This window comes from Rhincodon typus, chromosome 19, assembly GCF_021869965.1.
Source record: "Rhincodon typus isolate 14 chromosome 19, sRhiTyp1.1, whole genome shotgun sequence".
NCBI lineage: Eukaryota > Metazoa > Chordata > Chondrichthyes > Orectolobiformes > Rhincodontidae > Rhincodon > Rhincodon typus.
In genome coordinates, this window is record NC_063350.1 from 229,893 (window position 1) to 256,239 (window position 26,347).

The window sequence follows — 26,347 nt, forward strand, 5'->3', positions numbered from 1 at the left end:
ATCTTAGCAGGCTTTCCTCCAACTGAACCAGATAAAACAAGAACACCTTCAAGCCAGTCTCTGTTGAAAACACCATCCCAGTTGGGTCTACAGCAAAACAGTCATGTAATTTCCAGGAAATTTTGTTAAAGAGCCGTCTAATGTACACAGTGAACTTTCAATGACCTCCTTTAAAGAATCCACACTAGGCACATCCACAAAACATAAAACAGATGCCCTTTTCCAAAAATCCCTAAAAACTTAAGTCTTCCAAGCATCGTGAGCTGCAATTCATTTTTAAAATACTCTCTATCCACCTAGAAGGTTGTCTGTCAAAAAGCCCTAATAGATTAGTTAAATATGATTGCCCTTCTGCAACTCTATTTATGATTGAAAATTATAAATAGTTTGAATGGGAGAAGATTGGGTTGAGGACTTGGTGTTTTAAATTTAAGTAAGGACAACTGTGTGGGCATGAAAGCTGAACTGGAAACCCGACTGCGAACTGGGAAACTATGCTAAAAGATAGATAAATAGAAAAGCAGTGATTAACATGTAAGGGTACAATTCAGAATATTCAGAATAAGTGTAGTATAAACATAATTTAAAAGGAAAGGACCCACTCTTTATAGTTAACATCCATAGCTAACTACAGCATCAAACTTACAGAAAAAGCATATCCTCGTGCAAGAATAAACGGTGGGTCAGATGATTTGATTTTTTTTTCCTTTATTCATTAATGGGATGAGGGCGTCGCTGGCCAGGCAGCATTTATTGCCCATCCCTAATTGCCTAGAGGGCAGTTATCAGTCAACCACATTGCTGTGGGTCTGGAGTCACATGTAGGTCCCCAGAACATTATCTGGGTCTCTGGATTAACAGTCCAGCAATAATACCACTAGGCCATTGCCTCCTCACATATTATATAAAGAATGGCAGACAACGACTAAAAGGTTAATCAGGAGGAAGAAATTACAGTATGAGAGGACTGGAGGCCTGTGACTAGTGGTGTAATACAGGGGTCAGTGCTGGGACCTTTGTTATTTGTTATTTACATAAGTGATCTGGATATGAATGTACAAGGCATGATTGGCAAATTTGCGGATGATGCAAAATTAGGAGGTATCGTTGATAGCAAAGAAGGTTATCAAAAATTACAGAGGGATCTTGAGCAATACAGATAACTATGAGGTGTTGCACTTTGGAAAGTCAAACCAAGGTAGGACTTATACAGTAAACGGGAAGGTCCTGAGCAGTGTTGTGGAACAGAGGGACCTAGGAGTACAAGTACATTGTTCATTGAAAGCGGTGTCACAGGTGGACAGGGTGATGAAGAAGGCATTTAGCATACTGGCTTTCATCAGTCAAGGCATTGAGTTTAGGAGTTGGTTCGTTATGTTACAGTTGTATAAGTAATTGGTGAGGCCACACATGGAGTATTGTGTACAGTTTTGGTCACCATGTTATAGGAAGGACATAGTTAAAACTGGAAAGTGTGCAAAGAAGATTTACGAGGATATAGCCAGGACAAGTAGGCCTGAGTTATAGGGAGAGGTTGGCCAGGATAGGACTTTATTCCTTGGAATGTAGCAGAATGAGGGGTGACCTTATTGAGGTGTATAAAATTATGAGGGGCATAGATAGGATGATTTTTTTTTCTTTATTCATTCATGGGATGAGGGTATCACTGGCTAGGCCAGCATTTAATTGCCTACAGGGCAGTAATGAGTCAACCACATTGCTGTGGGTCTGGAGTCACACGTAGACCAGACCAGGTAAGGATGGCAGTTTCCTTCCCTAAACGAAATGAGTGAACCAGATGGGTATTTCCAACAACCGACAATGCATTCATGGTCATCATTAGACTCTTAATTCCTGATATTTATCAAATTCACATTCCACCAGGTGCCATGGTGGGATTCGAATCCAGGTCCCCAAAACATTATCTGGGTCTTGGATTAACAGTCCAGTGATAATACCACTAGCCATCGCCTCCCCTATGAATGCATGTAGTCTTTTTCCCTGGGATTGGGAATTGAAAACGAGAGAACATAGGTTTAAGATGAGAGGGGATAGATTTAAAAAGGACCTGAGGGACAACTTCTTCACGCAGAGGGTGGTGTGTATATGAATGGGCTGCCAGAGAAAGTGGTTGCGTCAGGTACAATAGCAACATTTAAAAAACATTTGGATAGGTACATGGATGGGAAGGGTTTAGAGGGATAAGGACCAAATGAGGGCAATTGCAACTAGCTGAGTGAGCACCATGGTCAGCATGGACCAGTTTGGGCCGAAGGGCCTGTTACCATGCTGTAATACTCTATGACTCCATATTAGCATGGAGCAAAATTTGGCTGGCTGAAAAGAGAGTGCATGCATAAATTGGTCCTTTTCTAATCGATAGAGTGTGATGAGTGGAGTCCCACAGGTGCTGGCAGACCTGCTGAGTTTTTCCAGCATCCACAATTCTTTGCTTATTTTGTCCACCAGAATCTGGGACTTGTTAACTCATAGCTCCAATAGCTTTTACAATTTATACAATTTTGCTCAAAAGAGAAATCAATAGGTTTCTGGAGACTAATTATAGAAAGGGATATGGAGATGGTGCAGGCAAAAGGCACTGAGGAAATGATCAGCAATAATGTAGAATGGAGCAGGAAAGCTGACGTTTCAGGTTGGGACCCTTCTTCAGAAATGGGGGAGGGGGAAGGGAACTGGGAAATAAATAGAGAGGAGGGGTGGGGCTGGGGAAGGCAGGTGGGCTGGTGGTAAGTGAGTGCAGGGAGTGGTGGGGATTGGGCAACACCTTCCAGTCACAAACCACTTCAACTCCCCTTCCCACTCCCTGGACGACATGTCCATCCTGGGCCTCCTCCAGTGTCACAACGATGCCACCAGGAAACCGGAGGAGCAGCACCTCATGTTCCACTTTGGGAGCTACAACCCAGTGGTCTCAATGTGGACTTTACTGGTTTGAAAATCTCCCCAACTCCGGCCTCATCCCATGACCAACCCTCCCTCTCATCCCCGCCTCCTTGACCGGTCAGTCTTCTCTCCCACCTATGTGATCCTCCTACCTCACTGACAATCCCCATCACTGCCTACCTGCACTCACTTATCACCATCTCACCTACTTTCCTCAGCCCCACTCCTCCTCTCTCTATTTATTTCTGAGCTGTCTTCACCCTTCCCCCATTTCTGAAGAAGGGTCCCGACCTGAAACGTCAGCTTTCCTGCTCCTCTGATGCTGCCTGGCCTGCTGTGTTCCTCCAGCTCCACACTGTGTTATCTCTGACTCCAGCATCTGCAGTTCTTACTATCTCTGAATAATGTAGAATGTTTAGGTAGGCTCAATGAGCTATATAACCTCATTGTTCCCTTGTTTTAATCAATGATGTAAATGAGGGGAGCAAAGGCTTCTGTTGCTAAGTTTACAGATGACACAAAGATAGATAGGAAAGTGAAGAGGACATAATAAGGATGCACACAGATATAGATAGATTGAGTGAGTGTGTAAAAACAAATGGAGGTGATATGTGGGAAAATGTGAAATTGTTCACTTTAGTCGGAAGAATAAAAAAGCAGACTATTATCTGAATGGAGATAGACCACAGAATTCCAAAGTGCGGAGGGATAAGGATGTTCTAGTGCATAGTTACGAATATTACTATGCAGGAACAACTTGAAATTAAGAAAACTAATCAGATGCTATTCTTTGTTATGAGAGGAATCAGACATAGAAGTTACAATCAAAAACAGAAATTGCTGGAAAAGCTCAGCAGGTCTGGACCTGAAACATTAACTCTGATTTTTCTTCACTGATGCTGTCAGACCTGCTGAGCTTTTCCAGCAACTTCTGTTTTTGTTCCTGATTTATAGCATCTGCAGTTCTTTCGGTTTTTATACAGAATTTATGCTTCAGTTATTTGGGCAATCATGGAACAGTATGAAATAGAATGATGGTTTGGTGAAGTTCGTTTACCTGAAACGTTGCTATGGCTTTCTTGATTGGTGTGGTCACTTGCTCATCTGTCCTACTGACTTCCTCTTCTATCTCATCAAATGTTGGCATATTAAGATAAGTAACATCTGTGAAAATCAGAACAGAATGAATGCCGATAGTTAGCTCACTAAATCTCTGAATAATATTCCTAATTTCAGGTTTGAGAAATGAATTTTTGACTAGAATTTTATATCTAGATTTCCTTGTAAAAGTGGAGCTACTGTGTTCAACAAACTCATCCCTTTCATAGAGAAGCAAGTCATAAAATCGAAATAAAAACAGAAATTGCTGGAGAAACTCTATGGAGCATCTGTGGAGAGAAAGCAGAGTTAATGGTTCAAGTCCAATAACCCTTCTTCTGAACTACTGCAGTTAGGAAGAGGTTAGTATTTATAGCTAAAGATGGGGGGGGGGGGGGGTAAAGGAATAAATGACAGGTAGAGAGGGAGCACACAGAAAGAGTACAGCAGTTGGGCAGTCAAAAGGGTAGATAATTGTGAGTCAAGAGTAAGAAAAGCTGATAATAGGGACAATTAGTGGGTGAAAATGGGTTGGCTGTGATGAAGGCAACACATGTGATGACAGGGTTGTGGGTGGATAAAGAACATGAAAGGAGATATTCAGGCCCTAAAATTATTTAACTTGATAGTGAGTCCTGAAGATTGCAATGTCACCAAGCAGAAAACAAGATGTTTTTCCTCCTGCTAACATTGAGCCCAGCACAAGCTGGAAGAACAACATGTCATATTTGGTGGTAAGCTTTCTGATTGAACCACTGCAGTCCTTGTGCTGTAGCTAGATCACAATGCCATTAGAGAAGCATTGAGGTAACTGAGGAAGTACCAAAGCACAACTTGCCTGTATCTCTTGGGCTGTCTGATGGACTTCTATTCCCTCTCTGCTGCTTGACCTTAACATATGGTGTGACCACCTCTCTGAATTCATTATACATGTATTTCTCTGCCTCACAGATGCACCTCATTGACACTATCCACTGGTCGAGCTCTGAAACTTGGAGCCATAAGACCATAAGAAATAGGAACTGGAACAGGTTGTTCAGCTGTCCAAGCTTGCTCTGCCATTCAATAGGATCGTGGCTGATTCAACACTCTGCACATCCACTTTCCTGCCCTTTCCCTATAACTTATGATTCCCCTTCTGATCAAGATTCTATCTATCTGAGCCTTAAATATACAAAAGCTGTCTGTGGCAAGGAATTCCAAAGACTCTCAACCTCTGAGAGAAGAAATTCCTCCTCATCTCCGTCTTAACTTGCACAACTTAATTCTGAGACTGTACCCTTTGAGTAATTCTGAGACTCTTCCATGAGGGGAAACATCCTCTCAGCATTTACCCTTTCATGTCCCTCAAGAATCCTACATGTTTCAATGTGATACTTCCTGTATAAAAGCTTGAGGTCTTGAGAAGTCTTTACAGCTCCCCTCATGTCCTCTCCCTTGATCAAGCTTCCCTGTCATACCTTAGCTCATATTTTTTACATTATTTTACTTACGTTAACTTTTCTCTAGTACTATTAACTATATTCTGGAGATTAGTAGAAACTAACAAGTCTTTGCCTTCACTCACCAATCACGTATGCTAGGTTCAAAATTTATGTTTTTAAAAAATTCTGGAGTTGAAGCGCAGTCTCTAAGAACACCTGCTCAACAACTAAGTAAAAGTGGCTGCCCAATTCTCTCAATTTCTACTGTGTGTGAGTGTGTTGCGTGCTGTGTGTGTTGTGTGCACATGTGTGTGTAGTGTGTGTGGGTGGGTGGGAAAGGAGGCAGGCTTGGGGGTGGAGAAGTGGAGACCTGAAAAGCATGCCTATTGGAGTGACAAAATGGATGGAAAACATAACTTCAGGCTTCAGGACTGGGTCAAGCTTGTAACTAGTGCAGAAGGATGTAGGCCCAGCTATCTGCAATCTGCATCAAATAGTCAGATGAAGGAAATGAATTCAATTCATTTATTTGCTGTCAATACAAAGCTAGGTGCCAAGGTTCAAGAGTAAAGAGGGGGATGTGAAAAGGTTACAAAAAGGGACCTAGACAGATTAATAATTGGGCAAGAAGTTGGTAGATGGAGTACAACACTTCATGCGGCAGGTTGTGAGTCTTTGGAATTCTCTACCTCAGTCAGCTGTGAATGCTCAGTATTTGAGTGTTTTCAAGTCAGAGATTGACAGATGTTTGGATACTAAGGGAATCGATGACAAATGGGATAGTGTGGGAATGTGAAATTGATGCAGTTTATCAACCAGAATCTGACTGAATGACGAAGCAGGTTCAAGGGACTGAATGGCCTACTCCTGTTGCTTGATAATAACTTGCCATGTTCATTAGCTTCTTCTTCATCTTTATGTTCTTTTTCCTGAAAAAAACAGAGAAATTCCTGATATTATTCTGTTTGTATTCTATCTATATCTTTCAACAATCATGGAATTGTAAGTTTACACCGCTTACTCCCTACCCCACCCATCTCCCTATTTTCTGCATATAAACTGACGTTATCCCAGCCACCGTCAGTTCTGAGGAAGGGTCACCGGACCCGAAATGTTAACTCTGTTTTCTCCTCCACAGATGCTGCCAGACCTGCTGAGCTTTTCCAGCAACTTTGTTTTTGTTCCTGATTTACAGCATCCGCAGTTCTTTTGGTTTTTATGGAATTGTAAGTATTCCTCCATGGTCTGTACTGTCTTTTTAACTTCACTCTTTATATTGAAATTTTGCACCGCAGGCTAGCAATCTCAGGTTTTTTTTTCAATGCATGTACATCACTGCGAAGGGCACAAACCTACTGGATGATAACATTTCCTTTTCCCACCCTTGCTGAATGACCTGTGAAGGGTTTAATGACAAATTCAAACATAAACCAAGAGTCTAAAGACACAGCATCTACTGATTGGACAAAGGAACTGCATATCCAAAAGGCCAAAGCCTGAAATGTCAGAAAAGTCTTTGTGTAAATGGAGGAGTTCATCAAGAAAAAGAGATGTGCAGGAATCTTGTGAAACCAGGGGCAATTATAACAGCTTTGAAAGAGATGTAGTGGATGCCTGAGAAGAGGGAACCACTTACAGCATCAGCTATGAAGAGGAGCAAGTAAACAGTAAATGGTAAAAGAATTGAGGGTGTTTTAGCTCAGTCTCATTGAGTGATGATGATTGGATGTGGTGAATATGCTGCTAATTACGCTCTAACACTCCTTGAGTTGCTCCATTAGTGTAAATGTTTTGATTCAGTCACCAAAGTGGCCATCTGTCTCTCATTTGTATTGTTATTCAAATAAAAATTGCTTTCACCAAGTTTCTTCAATGAAGTCAAAAGTAATCAATTTATGAGAAAACAGAAGTCATTTCTAAAAATGAGTGGCAAATTGATTAACATCTAAACTAAAATCTGGAATTAGAACTATATACCCTTTCAATCCCAACACAAACACACTCATACAATACAAGGAACAGCAACTCTCTGCAGAGATAACATCTTAAAGAAAGAGAAAAAGGAAAAGAAATCAGTTATTGGTCAACGGTCTGAAAAACAAAAAACGAAATTCTCATAATCCGCCAGGTTTCTTATCAATGAAACCAAACTGCTGACAGATACAGACTGAAAAAAGATTTCCAAGAGAGCTTTAGTTCAGATGGAAATCAGGTTGACTGCAAATCTTTTGAAAGTGGTCAGTTCAGCTATTTGTGGTGTACAACACACAAAATACTGGGATGTGGAAATTTTATCAGGCTCCCATTTATTTAAAATAAGTGACACAGAGAGAAAGAAAGTCTTGCAGGTTTACTACAAGTTTCAGAGTTTTTCTTCCTACTGATTCCTTTCTTCAATTCAAAAACCAAGACCAGAAAGAGTTGTCAGGCAACCATCAGCAAAAGGAACCATAGTATCTTCCAAAGTCCTGGTTTCCAGCAAATAAGGGGAATAAACATTATTTCTTTAAAAGAGACAACAAGGTGCAGGGCTGGATGAACACAGCAGGCCAAGCAGCATCATAGGTGCATCTGCAGTTCCTACTATCTCTGATTCATTATTTCTTTAAAAGCTTTGTTTGCCTGCTTTTTCAAAAATCACTTGACTTTCTGCAATTAGCAAGTGGACCACAACCAACATTAAACTCTTCCGTACCTACACTGGCCCTAAACCCCACCTCTTCCTCCGTTACATTGATGACTGTATCGGCGCCACCTCGTGCTCCCAGGAGGAGCTTGAACAGTTCATCCACTTCACCAACACCTTCCACCCCAACCTTAAGTTCACCTGGACCATCTCTAATACCTCTCTCTCCTTCCTGGACCTCTCTGTCTCCATCTCGGGCAACCACCTAGAAACCGATATCCATTTCGAGCCCACCGACTCCCGCAGCTACCTAGAATACACCTCCTCCCACCCACCTTCCTGCAAAAATGCCATCCCCTATTCCCAATTCCTTCGCCTCTGCCGCATCTGCTCCCAGGATGAGGCATTCCACTCCCATACATCTCAGATGTCCTCGTTTTTCAAAGACCGCAACTTCCCCCCCTCAGTGGTCGAGAACGCCCTCAACCATGTCTCCCACATTTCCCGCAACTCATCCCTCACACCCCGTCCCCGCAATAACAACCAAAAAAGAATCCCCCTCATCCTCACATACCACCCCACCAACCTCCGGATCCAACGCATAATCCTCCGACACTTCCGCCATCTGCAATCCGACCCCACCACCAAAGACATCTTTCCCTCCCCACCCTTATCTGCTTTCCGGAGGGACCACTCTCTCCGTGACTCCCTTGTCTGCTCCACACTCCCCTCCAGCCCCACCACACCCGGCACTTTTCCCTGCAACCGCAGGAAGTGCTACACCTGCCCCCATACCTCCTCCCTCAACCCCATCCCAGGCCCCAAGAAGACTTTCCACATCAAGCAGATGTTCACCTGCACATCTGCCAATGTGGTATACTGCATCCGCTGTACCCGTTGTGGCCTCCTCTACATCGGGGAAACCAAGCGGAGGCTCGGGGACCGCTTTGCAGAACACCTATGCTCGGTTCGCAATAAACAACTGCACCTCCCAGTCGCGAACCATTTCAACTCCTCCTCCCATTCCTCAGACGACATGTCCATCCTGGGCCTCCTGCAGTGCCACAACGATGCCACCCGAAGGTTGCAGGAACAGCAACTCATATTCTGCTTGGGAGCCCTGCAGCCCAATGGTATCAATGTGGATTTCACAAGCTTCAAAATCTCCCCTCCCCCTACCGCATCCCAAAACCAGCCCAGCTCGTCCCCGCCTCCCTAACCTGTTCTTCTTCCCACCTATCCCCTCCTCCCACCTCAAGCCCCACCCCCATCTCTTACCTACTAACCTCATCCCGCCCCCTTGACATGTCCGTCCTCCCTGGACTGACCTATCCCCTCCCTAACTCCCCACCTACACTCACCTTTACTGGCTCCATCCCCACCTCTTTGACCTGTCTGTTTCCTCTCCATCTTCTCCTCTATCCATCTTCTATCCGCCTCCCCCTCTCTCCCTATTTATTTCAGAACCCCCTTCCCCTCCCCCATTTCTGATGAAGGGTCTAGGCCCGAAAAGTCAGCCTTTTTGCTCCTATGATGCTGCTTGGCCTGCTGTGTTCATCCAGCTCTGCACCTTGTTGTCTCTTAAACTCTTGGCTTCATTTTGGGGAAAAGCCCTAATAACCCAGAAAGTGACCAAACATAAATTCCAGTCCATAATACAGGTATGTAATCTCAATTTACCCCCATCCAATGGATATGAAACACATCTTTTCTTCCAAATGCATTTCATTGTGATGTAGATATGAAAACATAAACAATGCAAAAACACAAAAAATGTATGCTGAGATTCATTCAGCCTTGTTCACTCATTATACAAAATCCATAGTTTCTTGTCACCTCTTTAATCTCCCATGATTCTAACATTACTTCATTCTTGATAATGCATCAGCAATACAATCGTTCCCAAAATATGAATAAACTTTATGTTATAAGGCTAAATTAACAGACTTCACTGTTAATGTAACGCCAAACAGCGTAGCATTTTGCCTCTTAAAATGTTTCTACAAAGGCCAAAGGATGATGGTTATTCCTTTGCACACATAATGGAAAAAAAACTGTAAAATATTTAAAAGCCAATAATAACATGGTTTCTATTTTTAGGATGGAATATTCCTTTTGATGCTGATTTAATGTCTTAGAAAATACCAAACTGGTTTACTTATGCCTGATCATCTTCTTTCAATAAGACTGCTCCCACCCCAAGTCAATAGCATCAATCACCAATCTTAAGGCTTTAGTGAAGTCAAGGATAGCCAACACCGGCTCTTTTTTTAGGAATGTCTTCAGATTCTCAAAAGCTTTTTTGTCTTGACCAATAAGTTGCTTTGACAATAAATCAGTTGGGGGAGCAGCTATTTCACTGACATTTGGCACAAAATTCAATAGAAGCCACACATCCCCAAAACTGTCACGTTTCCCCATTTAGTTTTACAAACAGGAAAAGGGAATTCTATCAAAGTCTTTTGTTGTTGTTGCCAACAAATGCCCTTGCCCTACGATAAGTCCCAGCCGAGTTACCTATGCTTTCATGAACTCATTCTTGGTAAGATTTACCCATACATCACTGAACAGCAACTGTTTACATACAGCTTCCAATGCTGTTATATGTTCTTCCCAGATGAGGCTGTACATTAATGCATCAGTCAAGTATACCATAAAATTAGGACCACTACTTACAACTTCGTTCATAAGTCTTTGGAAAATAGCAAGACCATTTTTAAAACTGAATGGCATGATTCAACATTGATATAATTCATTTGGTCTAATCAATGCTGATCTCTCCTTAGCTCTCAATATCAATGGCACTTGCCATTATCCCTTCAATAAATTATGCTTCAGTAAGAAACAAGGCACTGCTCACCCTATTGATACAATTTTCTAATGAGGAATTGGGTATGAATCTGTTTTTGTTATTGCATTCACTTCCCTCTAATCTATGCAGGATCAAGTCAATCCATTAGGATTAGGAACTAATACTACGGAGAAGTGCTGCCTGCTTTGATAAGGTTCAATCAAGTGATTTTCAAACAAATATTGAAATCCTGCTTTTACCCAAGGCTGTTGCTCTGGAGTTAAACAGTAAGAGTGAAGTTATTTTATCAGTTCAGATCTCCCTACATTTACATCACACCCAGCTAAAGTTGTGCACCTGGTTTGCCTTTACAGAATTCCTTAAATTCCTAAATAATCTTGGTAGTTCTTCCTGTTGTCCTTTCTCTACCCATACAAATGTAAAGTTGGCATAGTCTTACTGGATCACAGGGATGCACTCTCATTAAAGAGAGAGATAATTGGTAGTGGATTAGCCTGGAAATCACCAAATCTCAGGTGAGGGTTGAGGTTGAGGAGAGTCCTTCATGGTAACCTCAGCTGGTGCAGGCTTGGAACTCACACTGTTAGTGTTGGTCTGCATCACAAACCAGCTGCCAAGCCAACTGAGCTAACCAACACCCTCTAAATATGAGAAAACTGTGTCTAACTGTCAAAGTCACCGGGATAGTGCATTGGAAATCAAGCTCCACTACTCCTGGAATCATCACAAATGCGAAGGTTTGATCAAACCATCAAAGTGCCCAAATTTAATGACTGTCTAATTCAGGTTAAAAAAAAATGCACATCAGGTGAAATAACTCCACAGATGCCAGTATCCCATTACCAAGTCACCCTCTATTTACATGTGCATAGTACTTGACACTGGTCCAGCTCCTCAGAGCCAGCTCTCAGAGTAAACAGAACTTCTGACACTCCTGTTTATATCTGACAGCCAGGGCTCCCTGATTGGACCAGGTTAACAGCCCCAATCAGGGAACTCATATTCTATGAGATCCACCTGGCTGACCTCATTACAATCACTACATCCCTGGCCCTCTAAGTCCAGGGATTCGGGCCCATTCTTTCCCTTGTACCCTCTCCTGGGGTGTTTTTGCACTGGGTCCAATTGCTCCAACTCAGCTTCAGATACGGGCTTCATGTACCAGACTTTAGCCTGCCTCTTGGGCCCAGAGTGTCTCAGAAAAAATCCATCCTCTTTTTTAGGTGGTATTGGAGTTGAGGTTGCAACATCCACCCGTGTCCATCTCAAACTCTGAGGTTTCTTCAATGTTGCACTGAAGGGGAGAACCCACGGGTTCTAACAGCCTTTCCAGATGGTCTGGGGGGCTGTGTATGTTTTTCACCTGCCCTGTTTACAGGTTTGCAGCTTTCATGTGGTCCATGTGCTTGTTCAGGACACCTCACCTATCCAACATTGTATGTCATGGGACCTGACCTCACATTTACCATGCCTCCTACCCATGCAGGGCTATTTCTGTGGTTTTGGCACCAAGCTTCATCCCCTGAAGTAAACTGACTCTCTTGTTTAGTGGAGTCTTGTGTTTGACATTGGCATTCCTGATGCCATTTCACCTTCCCACCCAGGTCCAGGAAGATCATATTTAATCTGGTGGAGTCTTCTCCACATTAGCAACTTGGCTGGAGCTATCCCTGTGGGGTGGTCCGATAATCAAATAGGAAACGGGACAGTCTGGTATCCAGTGAAGTTCTAGGCCGATTGTTTAAGCCTGTCTTCAAAGTTTGGACTGCTCTTTCTGCCAGACCATTGAACAATGGATGTTATGGATGATGGCTAGTTATGTGACCAGCACTTTCCGGGAGCCCGTATATTGCAAAAGATGCTCACAACTTTTCAATTGTTGTCCTCATGTTTCACAAATGAACCCTATGTATCTTTGATTGGGTGTCCACAATGACTAAGAACATTGAGCTCATGAAGGAGCTGACATAGTTGACGTGTGACCGAGTTCAGGGTTTGCCCTGGCATTCCCATGAATGTGGGAGAGCTGCTGGCAGCAATTTTTGTCCTTGTTGGCACTCTGGGCACTGCCCCACTACTGTGACTACATCTGCATTTAATCCCGGTCACCAGACATAACTTTTCGCCAACACCTTCATTTTGGAAACCCCTGGATGACCCTGGTAGCATTCAGGCAGTATCTGGCAGCGACCTTTACTGAGGACAATCACTCTTGCTCCCCATAATAAAATGTCATTCTCTACAGTGATCTGGTCTCACCGGGTACAGAAAGGTTTCAGTTCTGGCTGTGATTGACCTTTAAGTTCCCCTATCACCACCAGCTATTTCAGTTTTGCCAGGGCGGGGCCTTTCTGTGTCCACAGTCTGATATTATCAATGGTCACCAGAAGGCTGTCAGAACAGACTCTTCCAGCGGCAGCACCATCAGAAGTGTTTCAGCTAGCGGGAGGCAGGTCAAGGCATCCACATTTGCTACTTGGCCTCCAGGATGTTGTTTCAACTTATAATTGTACGCAATCAGAATAAGAGCCCATCGCTGAATTCAACCTGAGACTATGGGTGCCATGGCCATGTTCTTTTTCAGAAGCCCTAACAAGGATTTGTGGTCTGTTACTATTACAAATTTATATCCGTAAAGGTATTGGTGGAACTTTCTCACACCAAAGATGATGGCCAAACCTTCTTTCTTTGTCTGGGTGTATTTGTGCTCTGCATCAGCCAAAGTCCAGGAAGTATACACTATTGGGTGTTCCAGGTTAACAACCTAATCAGGGACCTCATCTTCTATGAGGCCCACATGGCTGACCTCATTACAATCACTACATCAGGTTTCTTTCATTAAAAAGAAAATAAATATTTATTGGAATCAAAATGTTTTTATCTAATGACAAGAACAAAACATAAATTGCTAACTTATAACTCTACACTTAAACTGTATTCTCTTTTAAAATTTCCAAAGGGATACAAACAGGCAGACACAGAAAAGTGTAATGAGAATGTTCCTTGAAGAGATGTTCTGTGCTGTTCCTCTTGCAGAGGGGTGCTGTCACAGTGGTGTTGAAATGTCACCTTCAGACTGGCAGTGGATAAATGGCTTTTGTGTTCTCCCTGGGTATTTTTTTTTAATGAGATAAAAGAATCATGAGTGGATGGGTGGACAGATCAGGGCCCATACAGACCCAGGAAGGCTTTTAGTTTTGCTTTCAGTTAGTTGAAGGTTTCTACTGGCTGCTAAACTAAAAGTTTGAGTTCCCAGCTGTTAGAATGAAATCTTACACAGCGAGACTTCCTCTTCAAAATCAAAAAGAGCAGATTGTTTCTTTCTTCCGGACTGGAGAGACTCAGCATGTCAGAATAGTAACTGTTTTGCTGAGTTGCCTTTTTTGCCAAAGTGTATGCTACCTATATTGAAACAGCTGTTGATTAATGGTCAAATAATACATTATCTTGTTAAGTATTTTGGTAAAGTCATGCCAATTCTTTTTTTTTTCTATTTTAACTGTGTTGTAAGAATAAAGTGTGTTTCGATTAAAGCCTAGGGGTGGACCAATTGAATCCATCTGGAACACAGCACCTTACACTTGCCTTTAAATAAATACAAAAGGTAGGGTCTAGGCTAGCTCCTTACAATACTGTGGAGGGAGCTTAGGATCTGGTCTGGCCCATAACACAAAGCAGTATTTTTTTCTTTTTTTATTCACTTTTAGTGTACGGGTGTCGCTGCCTGGCCATTATTTATTGCCCATTCCTAGTTGCCTTTGAGAAGGTGGTGGTGAGTTGCTGTCTTCACTGTGATCCATGTGCTGTAGGTAGACCCACAGTTCCCTCAGGGAGGGAATTCCAGGATTTTGACCCAGAGACACTGAAGGAATGGCAATATGTTTCCAAGTCAGGATGGTTAGTGGAGGGGAACTTGCAAGTGGTGGTGTTCCCACGTATCTGCTGCCCTTATCCTTCTAGATGGAAGTGGTTATTGGTTTGGAAGAAGCTATCTTTGGTGAATTTCTGCAGTGCACCTCGTAGATAGTACACACTGCTGCTACTGAGCGTCAATGGTGGAAGGAGTGGATGCTTGCAGATGTGGTTCTAATCAAGTGATTGCTTTGTCTTGGATGGTGTTGAGCTTCTTGAGTGCTGTTAGAGCTTCACCCATCTAGGCAAGTGCGGAGTATTCCATCACACTCCTGACTTGTGCCTCGTGGATGGTGGACAGGCTTCAAACTACATAGTAGGCAGAAGTGGATTCAGTTGTAAGGAAAATTAGGGAAAAAAGTTAAAAGAAGGGAGGGCTCAGCAGAGGTTATTAGAGTTTTCAGAATAAATAATAGCACAGACAGTTGGGAAAGGGTCAAGAATCTAACTTCAGGCACAGCAGATAAGGAAACAAATATGAGGAGGGGACAGTCAATGCAGGAATCAGAGTATTGCTCTTAAATGCAAAACATGAAACAAGGTCAACGAGCTTGTAGCCCAGATTGAAATTGACAGGTATAATTTTGTGGGTACCACAGAGATGTGGCTGCAAGGGGATCCGGACTGAGAACTAAATATCCAAGGATACACATCCTATCGAGAGGCCAGGCCAATGGACAGAGGAAAGAGTGGGGTTGCCATGTCAGTAAGAAATAAAAATAAATTGAAAGCAAGAAGTGCTATAGAGTCAGAAGGTGTAGAATCTGTGTGGGTAGAGTTGAGGAACCACAAAGGAGAAAAAGCCCTGATGGGAATTGTGTACAGGCCTGTTATCAGTAGTCAGGATGTGGGGAAGAAAATAATCCTGAGATAGAAAAGGCATGTAAGAAATGCACTATTACATTAATCATGGGAGGGACTTAAAAATGCAGATGGACTGAGAAAATCAGGCTGCTAACGGATCTCAAGAAAAGGAATTTGTGGAATGTCTATATGATATATCATCTTGGAGCAGTTTGTGGTAGTGCCCACTAGGGAACAGGCATTTCTGGATTTGCTGATGTGTAATGAGGCAGACTTGATTATGGAGCTTGAGGTGACAGAACCCCTTGGGAACAGTGATCAGAAATATAATAGAATACACCCTGCAGTTTGAGAGGAAGAAACTGGGATCAGATGGTAATGGTATTACAATTGAGTAAAGATAACTTCAAAGATGTGAGGGAGGAGCATGTCAGAGTTGACTGGAAGACAAGCCTTGCAGGGAAGATGATACTGCAGCAATGGCAGGAATTTCTGGGGGTAATTCGGGAGGCACAGCAGAAATTCATGCCAAGGAAAAAGAAACAGATGCTGCCAGACATGTTGAGCTTTTCCAGCAATTTCTGTTTTTGTTTCTGATTTACAGAAGCCACAGTTCTTTCGGTTTTTAAATCACATGGACCAGATGGACTACACCCCAGGGTTCTGAAGGAGATAGCTGAGGAGATTGCAGAGGCATTGATGGTGATCTTTTAGGAATCACCCAAGTCAGGGATGGTCTCAGAGGTCTGGAAAATGGCTAATGCATCACACCTGTTTAAGAGGAAGGAAGGCAGAAGATGGGACACTATAGGCTCAATAGCCTGACCTTGGTCATCGATAAGATTTTAGAGCTGATTATTAGGGATGAGATTGCAGAGTACTTGGAAGTGCATAGTAAAACCATATTGAGTCAGCACAGCTTTGTCAAGGGAAGGTCATGCCTGACAAATCTTTTAGAATTCAGTGAGGAGGTAATGAATAAGTTAGACAGAGGAGAGCCAGTGGATGTGATCTGTTTGGATTCCCAGAAGTCCTTTGAAAAGATGCCACACAGGAGGCTGCTAAATAAGATAAGAGCCCATGGTGTTAGAGGCAAGGTACTGGCATGGATAGAGGATTGGCTGACTGGCAGAAGGCAGAGAACAGGGATAAAGGGATCTTTTTAAAGGGAGCTTATTGGAGATGATCATTGCCTGGCATTTGTGTGGCGCAAATAAAGGGATCTTAGCCAGTGACTAATGGAGTTCTGCAAGGGTCAGTGTTGGGACCAGAAACTATTCACATTATATATTAATGATCTAGACAAAAGAACTGAGTGCATTATTGCTAAGTTAACAGATGGCAGAAAGATAGGTGGAGGAACAAATAATGTTGAGGATATAGGGATGCTGCAGAAGGACTTGAACAAGCCAGGAGAGTTAGCAGAGAAGTGCAGGTGAAATATGAAGTTGGAAAGTGAGGTTATGCACTTTAGTAAGCAGAGCAGAGGCATAGACTATTTTCTAAATGGGGAAAAGCTTCAGAAATCTGAAGCACAAAGGGATTTTGGAGTTCAAGTTCAGGGAACTCTTAAAGTTAACATGAAAGCTCAGTTGGCAAATAGAAAGGCAAACACAATATCAGCATTCATTTCAAGAGGGCTGGAATACAAGAGCAGAGATGTACTACTGAAGATATATAAGGCTCTGGTCAGACCGCATCTAGAACATTGTGAACAGTTTCCCTTATGTAAGGAAGGATATGGAGGGTGTCCAGAGGAGGTGTACAAGAATGAGCTCTGAGGAAGGGTCACTTGACCTGAAATGGTAACTCTGGTTTCTCTCCACAGATTCTGCCAGACCTGTTGAGCTTTTCCAGCAATTTCTAACGTTGTTGCAAGAATGATCCTGTGGTTGGAGATTTTGTCATATGAGGAGCAGTTGAGGACTCTGGGTCTGTACTCGATGGAGTTTCAAAGAATGAGGGGGGATCTCATTGAAACATACAGAATACTGAGAGGCCTGGATAGAGTAGACATGGAGAAGATGGTTCCACTCGAAGGAGAGACTAGAACCCGAGGGCACAGTCTCATAGTGAAGGGACTATCTTTTAGAACTGCGACGAGGAGGAATTTCTTCAGCCAGAGGGTTTTTAATCTATGGAACTCATTGCCGCAGAAGGCTGTGGAGACCAAGTCATTGAGTGTATTTAAGACAGAGATAGATAGTTACTTGATTAGTAAGGGGATCAAGGGTTACGGCAAGAAGGCAGGAGGATGGGATTGAGAAACAATCAGGCATGATTGAATGACAGAGCAGACATGATGGACTGAATAGTCTAATTCTGCACCTACATTGTATGGTCTTGTGGTCTTATGGGAGTCAGGAGGTGAGTTAATCACCACAGTATTCCTAGCCTCTGATCTGCTCTTGTAGCCACAGTGTTTATGTGATGAGTCCAGTTGAAGTTCTGGTCAATGGTAAGCTCAAGGATATTGATGGAGGGGTATTCTGTGATGGTAACACCATTGAATGTCAAGGGATGTTGGATAGACTATCTCTTACTGAAGATGATCATTGCCTAGCATTTGTGCGGTGCGAATGTTATTTACTATTTATCAGTCCAACCCTGGATATTGTCCAGATCTTGTTGCATTTCAACATTGACTGAACATTGTGTAATCATCAGGGAACATCCCCACTTTTGACCTTAAGATGGAGGGAAGATCATTGGTGAAGCAGCTGAAGATGGTTGGGCCAAGGACCACCCTGAGATACTCCTGAGAGGTGTCCTGGAGCTGAGATGACTGACCTCCTACAACCAGAATCATCTTCCTATGTGCCAGCTATAATTCCAACCAGCAGAAAGTTTGTCCCCTCATACCCATTGATTCCAGTTTTTCTAGGGCTCCTTGATGCCACACTTGGTCGGATGCAGCCTTGACGTCAAGGGCTGTCACTCTCACCTCACCTCTGGAATTCAACTCTTTTGTCCATGTTTGAACCAAGGCTGTAATGAGGTCAGGAGCTGAGTGGCCCTGGCAGAACCCAAACTGGGCGTCACTGAGCAGGTTATTGCTGAGCAGGTGCTGCTTGATAGCACTGTTACTGACACCTTCCATCACTTTACTGATGATCGAGAGGAGACTAATGGGGCTGGGTTGGATTTGTCCTGCTTTTTGTGTACAGGACATACCTAAGCAATTTTCCATATTGTGGGGTAGATACCAGTGTTGTAACTGTACTGGAACACCTTGGGTAGAGGAGTGGGAAGTTCTGAAGAGCAAGTCTTCAATAATATTGCTGGAATTTTGTCAGGTCCATGGCCTTTGCAGTATGACTTGTCTTGACATCATGTGGGATGAATCGAATTGGCTGAAGATTGGCATTTGTGGGGAGGCAATGGCCTAGTGGTATTATCGCTGGACTGTTAATCCAGAGACCCAGATAATATTCTGGGGACCTGTGTTCGAATTCCGCCATGGCAGATGGTGGAATTTGACTTCAATAAAAATCTGGAATTAAGAGTCTAATGATGACCGTGAATCCATTGCCGATTGTCAGAAAAACCCATCTGGTTTACTAATGTCCTTTAGGGAAGGAAACTGCCATCCTTACCTGGTCTGGCCTACATGTGACTCTAGACCCACAGCAATATGGTTGACTCTTAACCGTCCTATGGGCAATAAATGCTGCCTGGCCAGCGACACCTTGATGCCATTAATGAATAAAGAAGAAAAAAGGTTTGTGATGCTGAGGACCACTGGAGAAGGCTGAGAATGATCAACAGCTCAGCCATGCATTTATATACTTGGTATTATAGGTGGGGAAAGGAAAAAAAAATCAGAAAAGCACAGACTGACACTAGACTGGATCACAAATATTAACTAGTTGCTTTCTTTCGGTTTTCTTCTGATTCATGATTCTTTGCTCGTGACACAAGTTTGTAGATACAACAATTCTCCATCTTTTATTCCCTGGTTGATAATTTGTCCTTTCACTGTATCTGAATATGGTTTTCCCCTTTTCCTTTTAACAAGGGAATTTACCAACAGCAGCTTGAAAAGGAGAAACTGGAATCAGCCGTAACAGTATTACAATTGAGTAAGGTTAACTACAAAAACATGAAGGATGGGCCAGTCAGAATTGATTAGAAGGGAAGCCTAGCAGGGAAGACAATGGAGCAGCAATGGCAGGAGTTACTAGAGTTATTCAGGAGCACAGCAAAATTCATCCCAAGGAATAAGAAATTTGTCAAGGGGAGGGTGGCTGAGAAGAAGAGTCTGGGGCAGCATTATTGCTGAAGAAAAAGCATACAATGTGATGGAGATTATTGGGAAGGCAAATGATTGGTAAGACTTTAAAAAACCAGCAGATGACAACTAAAAAGTAATGGGGTGGGAGGTAGCAGTGAGATGAAATATGAGCGTAAGCTAGCTAGTAATATAAAAGAAGATTTCAAGAGTTTCACAAAGGGCATTGTGGATCTACCTACAGCACATGGACTATAGTGTGCATTATCAAATGGTGTCTTTGTCATCCTGCCCCTTTCAATGATCTATGCACATATACACACAGATCCCTCTGTTCCCACACCCTCTTTCAGATTATACCATCTACTTTTTCAGTGTTAATCCAATCAAATGCATCACGTCACACTTCTCTACTCTGAATCCCATCTGCCACCTGCCTGCCCACTCCATCAACTTGTCAATGTTCTTTTGGTGTTCTACATTGTTTTCTTCACAGTTTACAATTCTTCTAAATTTGGTGTCATCCGTAAACTTTAAAATTGTCCCCTGCACACCAAGATTCAGATCATTAATCTATATCAGGCCAAACAAGGGTCCCATTACTGATCCCTGGGAACTCCACTACAAACTGTCCTCCAGCCTGAAAAATATTGCCGATCACTCTCTGTTTCCTATCACTGAGTTAATTTTATACCAATGTTGCCTCTGTCCCTTTTATACTATAACCTATAACTTTCCTCACCAATCTGTTGTATGGCACTGATTCAGACACCTTCTGGAAGTATGCAACATGTGCACTACGTCAACAGCGTGACCCTTGAATCTTTCTGTTACCTCTTCAAAAAACTCCAGCAAGTTAGTTACACACGTTTGCCCTTTAGAAATCCACACTGACTCTTCCCAACCAGCCCACCTTTTCCCATATCATTACTAATTCTATCCTAAATAATTGTTTCTAGAAATTTCCCCACCACCAATGTTAAATTGTAATTAGTCCATAATTACTGGGATTATCCTTACAATCTTTCTTGAACAATGCCATAATGTTTGCAATTCTCCAGTCTTCCGACATGTCCCCAAATCCAGGGAAGACTGAAAGATCATGGTCAGTGACCCCACGGTTTCTACCCTCACTTCCTTCAAAATCCTTAAATCCGACTCATTTGGTCCCAGTGCCTTGTCAATTTTAAGTACCAAAAGTCTATCCAAGAGTCCTTCCTTCTTCATTCTGAACCCTTCTAGTGTGAGAGGTTCCTCCTTAGTCAACATAGCCTGGACAACATCCTCCTTTTTTGTAAAGACGGATGCTAAATATTTATTTAACACCTGAGTCATGACCCTGCCTCCATGTGTAAATCCCCTTTTTGGTCTATGATTGGTCCTACTCCTGCTTTAACCACTCTCTTACATACCTATAGAAAACTTTGGAATTTCCTTCTATGTTAGCTGCTAATCTATTCTCATAGTTCTTCTTTGCTTCTCTTATTTGCTCTTCCATTTCCCCATAAACCTTTGATATACCTGTTGCTTCTCAATTGTATTTTCTGCCTTACACCTGTCATAAGCAAACTTTTTCTTTCTAATGTTAATTTATACCTCCTTTGTCATTCAGGGACTCTGGATTGCTTAACCTACTTTTTCCATAGTGGGAATATACCTCGACTGTACCCAAACCATCTGCTCTTTGAAGGTGGCCCATTGTTTTGTTACTGTTTTTCCCGCCAATTAATCCTTCTCACCTCAGTTCTTGCACCATTAAATTTAGCACTCTGCCAATTGAAGTAACGAATTGATGTCAGAGGTGAACCAGGTTTAACCTAAATTAGAAGGATATGGGCCCTAAAATATAGAGGAAGAAAAGAGAAATAATGTGCTTTAAGGAGTGAGGTTGATCAGCAGTGCTGGAGAAAGATGAGATAGGAGACCAAGAAGGATTATGAGAAATCCAAAGACACATTTAGATTCTGCACATGAAAAGGCACAAAGTTTGGTGAATAAGGTTAGTTGTTACAGGCACAAATTACCATATTGGAATATGACATAGTGGTTTCCAATTCTGGTGACCTGCCTTCAGGAAGGACGTGAGAGAACTTGAGAGGATGCAGAGGAGATTTATCAGAATGGTTTCAGTGATGAGGAATGTTAACAATAATGTTATGTTGGAGAAGCTGGGCAGTTATCCTTGGAACGAAGGTATTGAGGGAAGATTTGATTGAGGTGCACAAAATTATTACTAATTTAGTTAAGGTAGACAAGGAAAAGCTGCTCCGATAATTAATAGTGGAAGGACTACGGGAACGCAGATATAAGCTTTGAGCAAGACATGAGGGGAGCTGTAAGGAAAATCTTCCTTTGTTCAATAAATGGTAATAGACTGGAACTCACATCCAAATAGGATGGTGGAACCAGAGACAATCAATAATTTCAAAGGGAAATTGCCAAAGCACCTGTGAGAAATAAATTTGCAGAGCTACATGGATTGGGGACATGGATGGACCTAGAATTTTCTGCAGAAAACGAGAGTGGGCTCAATCAGCGGAATTGTCTCCTGCTGTGCCATAATGTTCAATGAGATGAGCAAAAAGAAATGGAAGAGCAAATCAGGCTGAAGTTATCAAATTGTAAGGGCCATTCTCAAGGTCTATAGCCATATACTGGCTGGGGCTGTAAGTTAAACAATTAAATTGCAGACTTCAGAGAATGCCAACTTTCATTCTGTTAGCCTGAGCTGAAATCAAATCTAGGTCAGACATGACTAGTCAGCCTAGTCTCTCAATATAACTGGTACAATGGTTGCAATGACTTCACACACAGTGTAATATTTAACAAAGGTTTTCAAAACCAATGCCCTTTAAGCATCATTTTCGATGTAAGGAAACTAACAATAGCACTTTACCTTCATCTCCTCCAGTGTCGCATAATACTTTGACCACCAATCCAGCTCTTCAGGATCAATCTTTTCCTCATATTCTTCGGGTTTATCTTTTAGTAATTTCGTTTTCAGTGGCAGTTTCTTCATAGGTGTCTGGCAGAAAAGCAAAGGAGGCCTGCTCAAATGGTTTTCCGTTCCTCTCAACTCAGTCTAGTTCCATAACAATAAAAGCTGTCCCAAACCCACTGTCACTACCATCAGAAGGACAAGGGCAGCAGATACATGGGAACACCACTCCCTGCAAGTTCCTCGCTAAGCCACACACCATCCTGACTTGGAAATAAATTGCTGCTCCTTCAGTGTGACTGGGTCAAAATTCTAAAATTCCCTCCCTATCAGGATTGCGCATCTATCTACAGCAGTTCAAGAAGGCAGATCACAACCACCTTCTCATGGGGCAAGTGGAATGGGCAATAAATGTTCACCCAGCCAGCGATGCCCAAATTCCATCAACAAGAATAAAGCAAAATAATGCGGATGCTAGAAATCTGAAATAAAAACAGCAGGTGTTGCAAATAATCAGCAGATCTGGCAAGATCTGTGGAGAGGAACAGAGTTATGCTTAAGGCTACTTTTGCTGTGCAGTATTCTCTAGGGAGAAGCTTGTGCATTCGCTAGTGACTGAGATTGTTTGAAGTGTCCACGTGTGCATGTTCACAGCTCTCTGGTTTGAACACGCTTTCAGATTTCAGTTATATTCTTCAGTTTATTTTTGAATATATAATTTAAACTATTTTCTTTTAAAGAGTGGGCAGGGGCAAAGAGATCAAATTGGAGGGGTGAGCAAGATCAGTGTGGGGGAGAGATCAGGCAAAGGGGAGAGATTAGGCATGTTGGAGAAATCAGGTGGTGGTGTAGATTTGGACAGTGGGGAGAGATGGGGTGGGGGAATGGAGAAATCTGGCAAGATGGAGATTGAGTGGGAGGGAGAGTTTGGGCATTGGTGGAGGAGAGATCAGGCCGTGGGATAGAGATTAGGCAATAGGGATGAGATTGGATAGGAAGAAGAGATTGGGTTGAGGGGAGTGATTGGATGGATAGAGAGATTAGGCAGTGAGTGAGATTGGTGGGCAGTGGAGAGATAAAAGACTGGGGAGGGAACAAATCAGGCAGGAGCAGTGAAGATCAGGTGGCAGCGAAGAGATATCAGGTGAGGAGGTGGGGAGGGACGAGATTGGTTAGGATGGTGAAGAGACCGGGTGATGGGAGAGATCGGGTAGGGAAGGGAGAGATGTTCTGTCAGTTTTCTACAGTCTCTCCCCAGTACGTTGTCCCCTCTGGCCCTGTTTGATTCCTGTTTCAAGCCTTCACCATTTCTGTGAGCATGTACATTACTGCCTTTCATGCATGATACAAGAATGTACAAGGCCATATCTTCAGAAAAATATATTTGACTTGAAACATGAACTTTACTTCTTTCCCCACAGATGCTGCCAGACCTGCTGTGCTTCTCCAGTTGATGTTCTTATTTATAAGCCCATATGTTGAATCAGCTGGAATCTGGGGACAAGTTGCTCAACTGAGCTTCATTCATCCATTGTTCTCACTAACATACACCTTTGCCTGCACACTTTCATACACACAGCTCGTAGACACACACTCACATACACACAACTCGACACATGCTCACATACACACATTCACATAGATAGAACTAGCCCACCACCCACAGCAATCCGGGCTTTGTGAGCAGTATAACAGTGTCAGATGTCTCTGTACTCCAGTGCAAAACAGAGGGTCCCAATTACCTTCAGAACATCAAGAGGTCGTTTTTTATTCTCAGGTAATGCCACTTCTGGGTCAACAGAGATGGTGATTTGACCCTGCATGTTGTCATTAGAAAATGGGCGTATGCGTCCCTTTTCTGCAAAGGAAATGAAAAAGGTGTCCGAGTGCCTCATTCCAGTCTAAAATGCTCAACTATAAAAACATCCATTGAGAGATTCACCAAAAAATTGGCAATCATGGAAATATGTAAGAAAAAGAACATTGTGGAAATTCGTTTTATTTCGAAGATTCCGGTCCTCCATTAAAAATAAATGTTTTCATGAAGAGGTTCATTCCAAACACCTGCCTGATCTCATTCCTGTGATGTGTCTTGCATTTTCTGGTGTTTGTTTATTAAATATCCAAACACAACCTTAGTTCCAATCATTTGCAGCAGCGAGGGAGGGGAAACAATAGGTTCAGTCTGAGAGTCGGGTGACCATTGGTTAGTCAGGGAACAGTCAATGTATTAAAAGTGAACAGCTGACTGCAGTCTTCATATATACATGTGATCAAGAGTGGGCCACTCAGCCCTTCCAGCCTGCTCTACTATTCGGTGGCTGATCTGATTTTCATCTCAACTCTATTTTCCCACACATCCCCGATACTCTTTCATTCTCTTAGTCATCAAGAATCTATCTACCTCTTTCATACAAATATTAAAGATTCTACGTCTATTGTCTTTTGAGGAAGGAATTCCAAAGACTCTGAACCCTCTGAGAGAAAAACATGTTCCCTAATCTCTGTCTTAAAAGGATGACTCCTTACTTTTAAGCTATGAATTCTATTTCTAGATTGTCCCCCCAAGAGGAAACATCCTTTCAACATGCACCCAGTCAAGTCCCCTCAGCATCTTATATGTTTCAATTAGGTCACCTCTTATTCTTCTGGATTTGCGGATACAGCCCTAGCCTTTCCTCACAAGGCAGTCCACTCATTCCAGGTATTAGCCTTGCAATATTCAACTTCTGTCTAATCCGCAGCCAGGTGGGGCAGGGTTTCACCATGTAGATAACCCTAACCCTATCACTGCCACATATCCAAAGCACTGAAATAGGTATTTGCAGGCTGTGCCTTCACTTAGCTATTCATTCTATGTTAGATGTATGACAACCCGGCTTTGGTGTTAAATGCTTAACCTTTTCTAATTAGAAATTGGAAACAGTAAGGTGAAAAATTCACTGATAGGTATAGTTTAGAGGCCACAAAATAATAACATCACAGTGGGGCTGGCAATATACAAAGAAATAAGCGATGCATATAAAAACAGTACGGCAATTATCATGGGAGATGTTAATCTACACGTTGATTGGTCAAACACAGTCAGTCAAGGCAGCCTTGAGGAAGAGTTTGTGGAATGTATCCATGATAGTCTCCTCAAACAGTATGTAATGGAAGCCACAAGAGAGCAAGCTATCCTAGATCTGATCCTGTGTCATGAGACAGGAATTGTTAATGTTCTCATAGTTAGGGATCCTGTCAGAAGGAGCGATCACAGTGTGGTTGAATTTAATTGAATTTAAAATACAGATGGAGGGTGAGAAGGCAAAATCCAATACCAGTGTCTTGTGCTTAAACAAAGGAGACTACATTGGAATGAGAGAGGAGTTGGCTACAGTAGACCGGGAGCAAAGACTATATGGTGGGACAATTGAGGCCTGATCTTATACAATACTCAGCAAAAGTATGTACAAGTGAAAAAGAAGGACTGTAGGTAAAGGGATAAGCAGCCATGGGTAACTAAGGAAATAGAGGAAGGTATCAAATTGAAAGCTATGCAAACAAAGTGGTAAAGATTAGTGGGAGGCTAGAAGATTGGGAAATTTTTAAAGATTTA

General features: G+C 42.5%; 1 protein-coding gene across 1 annotated transcript in view; it reads right to left on the minus strand.

Annotated features, from left to right (window-relative positions):
- The window catches only part of LOC109915181 (fer-1-like protein 4), a 223,800-nt gene that overhangs the window by 69,690 nt on the left and 127,763 nt on the right, over positions 1 to 26,347 (minus strand). Inside the window, exons 28-31 of the mRNA XM_048608493.1 lie at positions 24,492 to 24,607; positions 22,708 to 22,836; positions 6,316 to 6,355; positions 3,962 to 4,068 (exon numbers count right to left, since the gene is read on the minus strand). Coding sequence (XP_048464450.1) covers positions 3,962 to 4,068; positions 6,316 to 6,355; positions 22,708 to 22,836; positions 24,492 to 24,607 — 392 coding nt within the window. The remainder of the gene's footprint in view (positions 1 to 3,961; positions 4,069 to 6,315; positions 6,356 to 22,707; positions 22,837 to 24,491; positions 24,608 to 26,347) is intronic.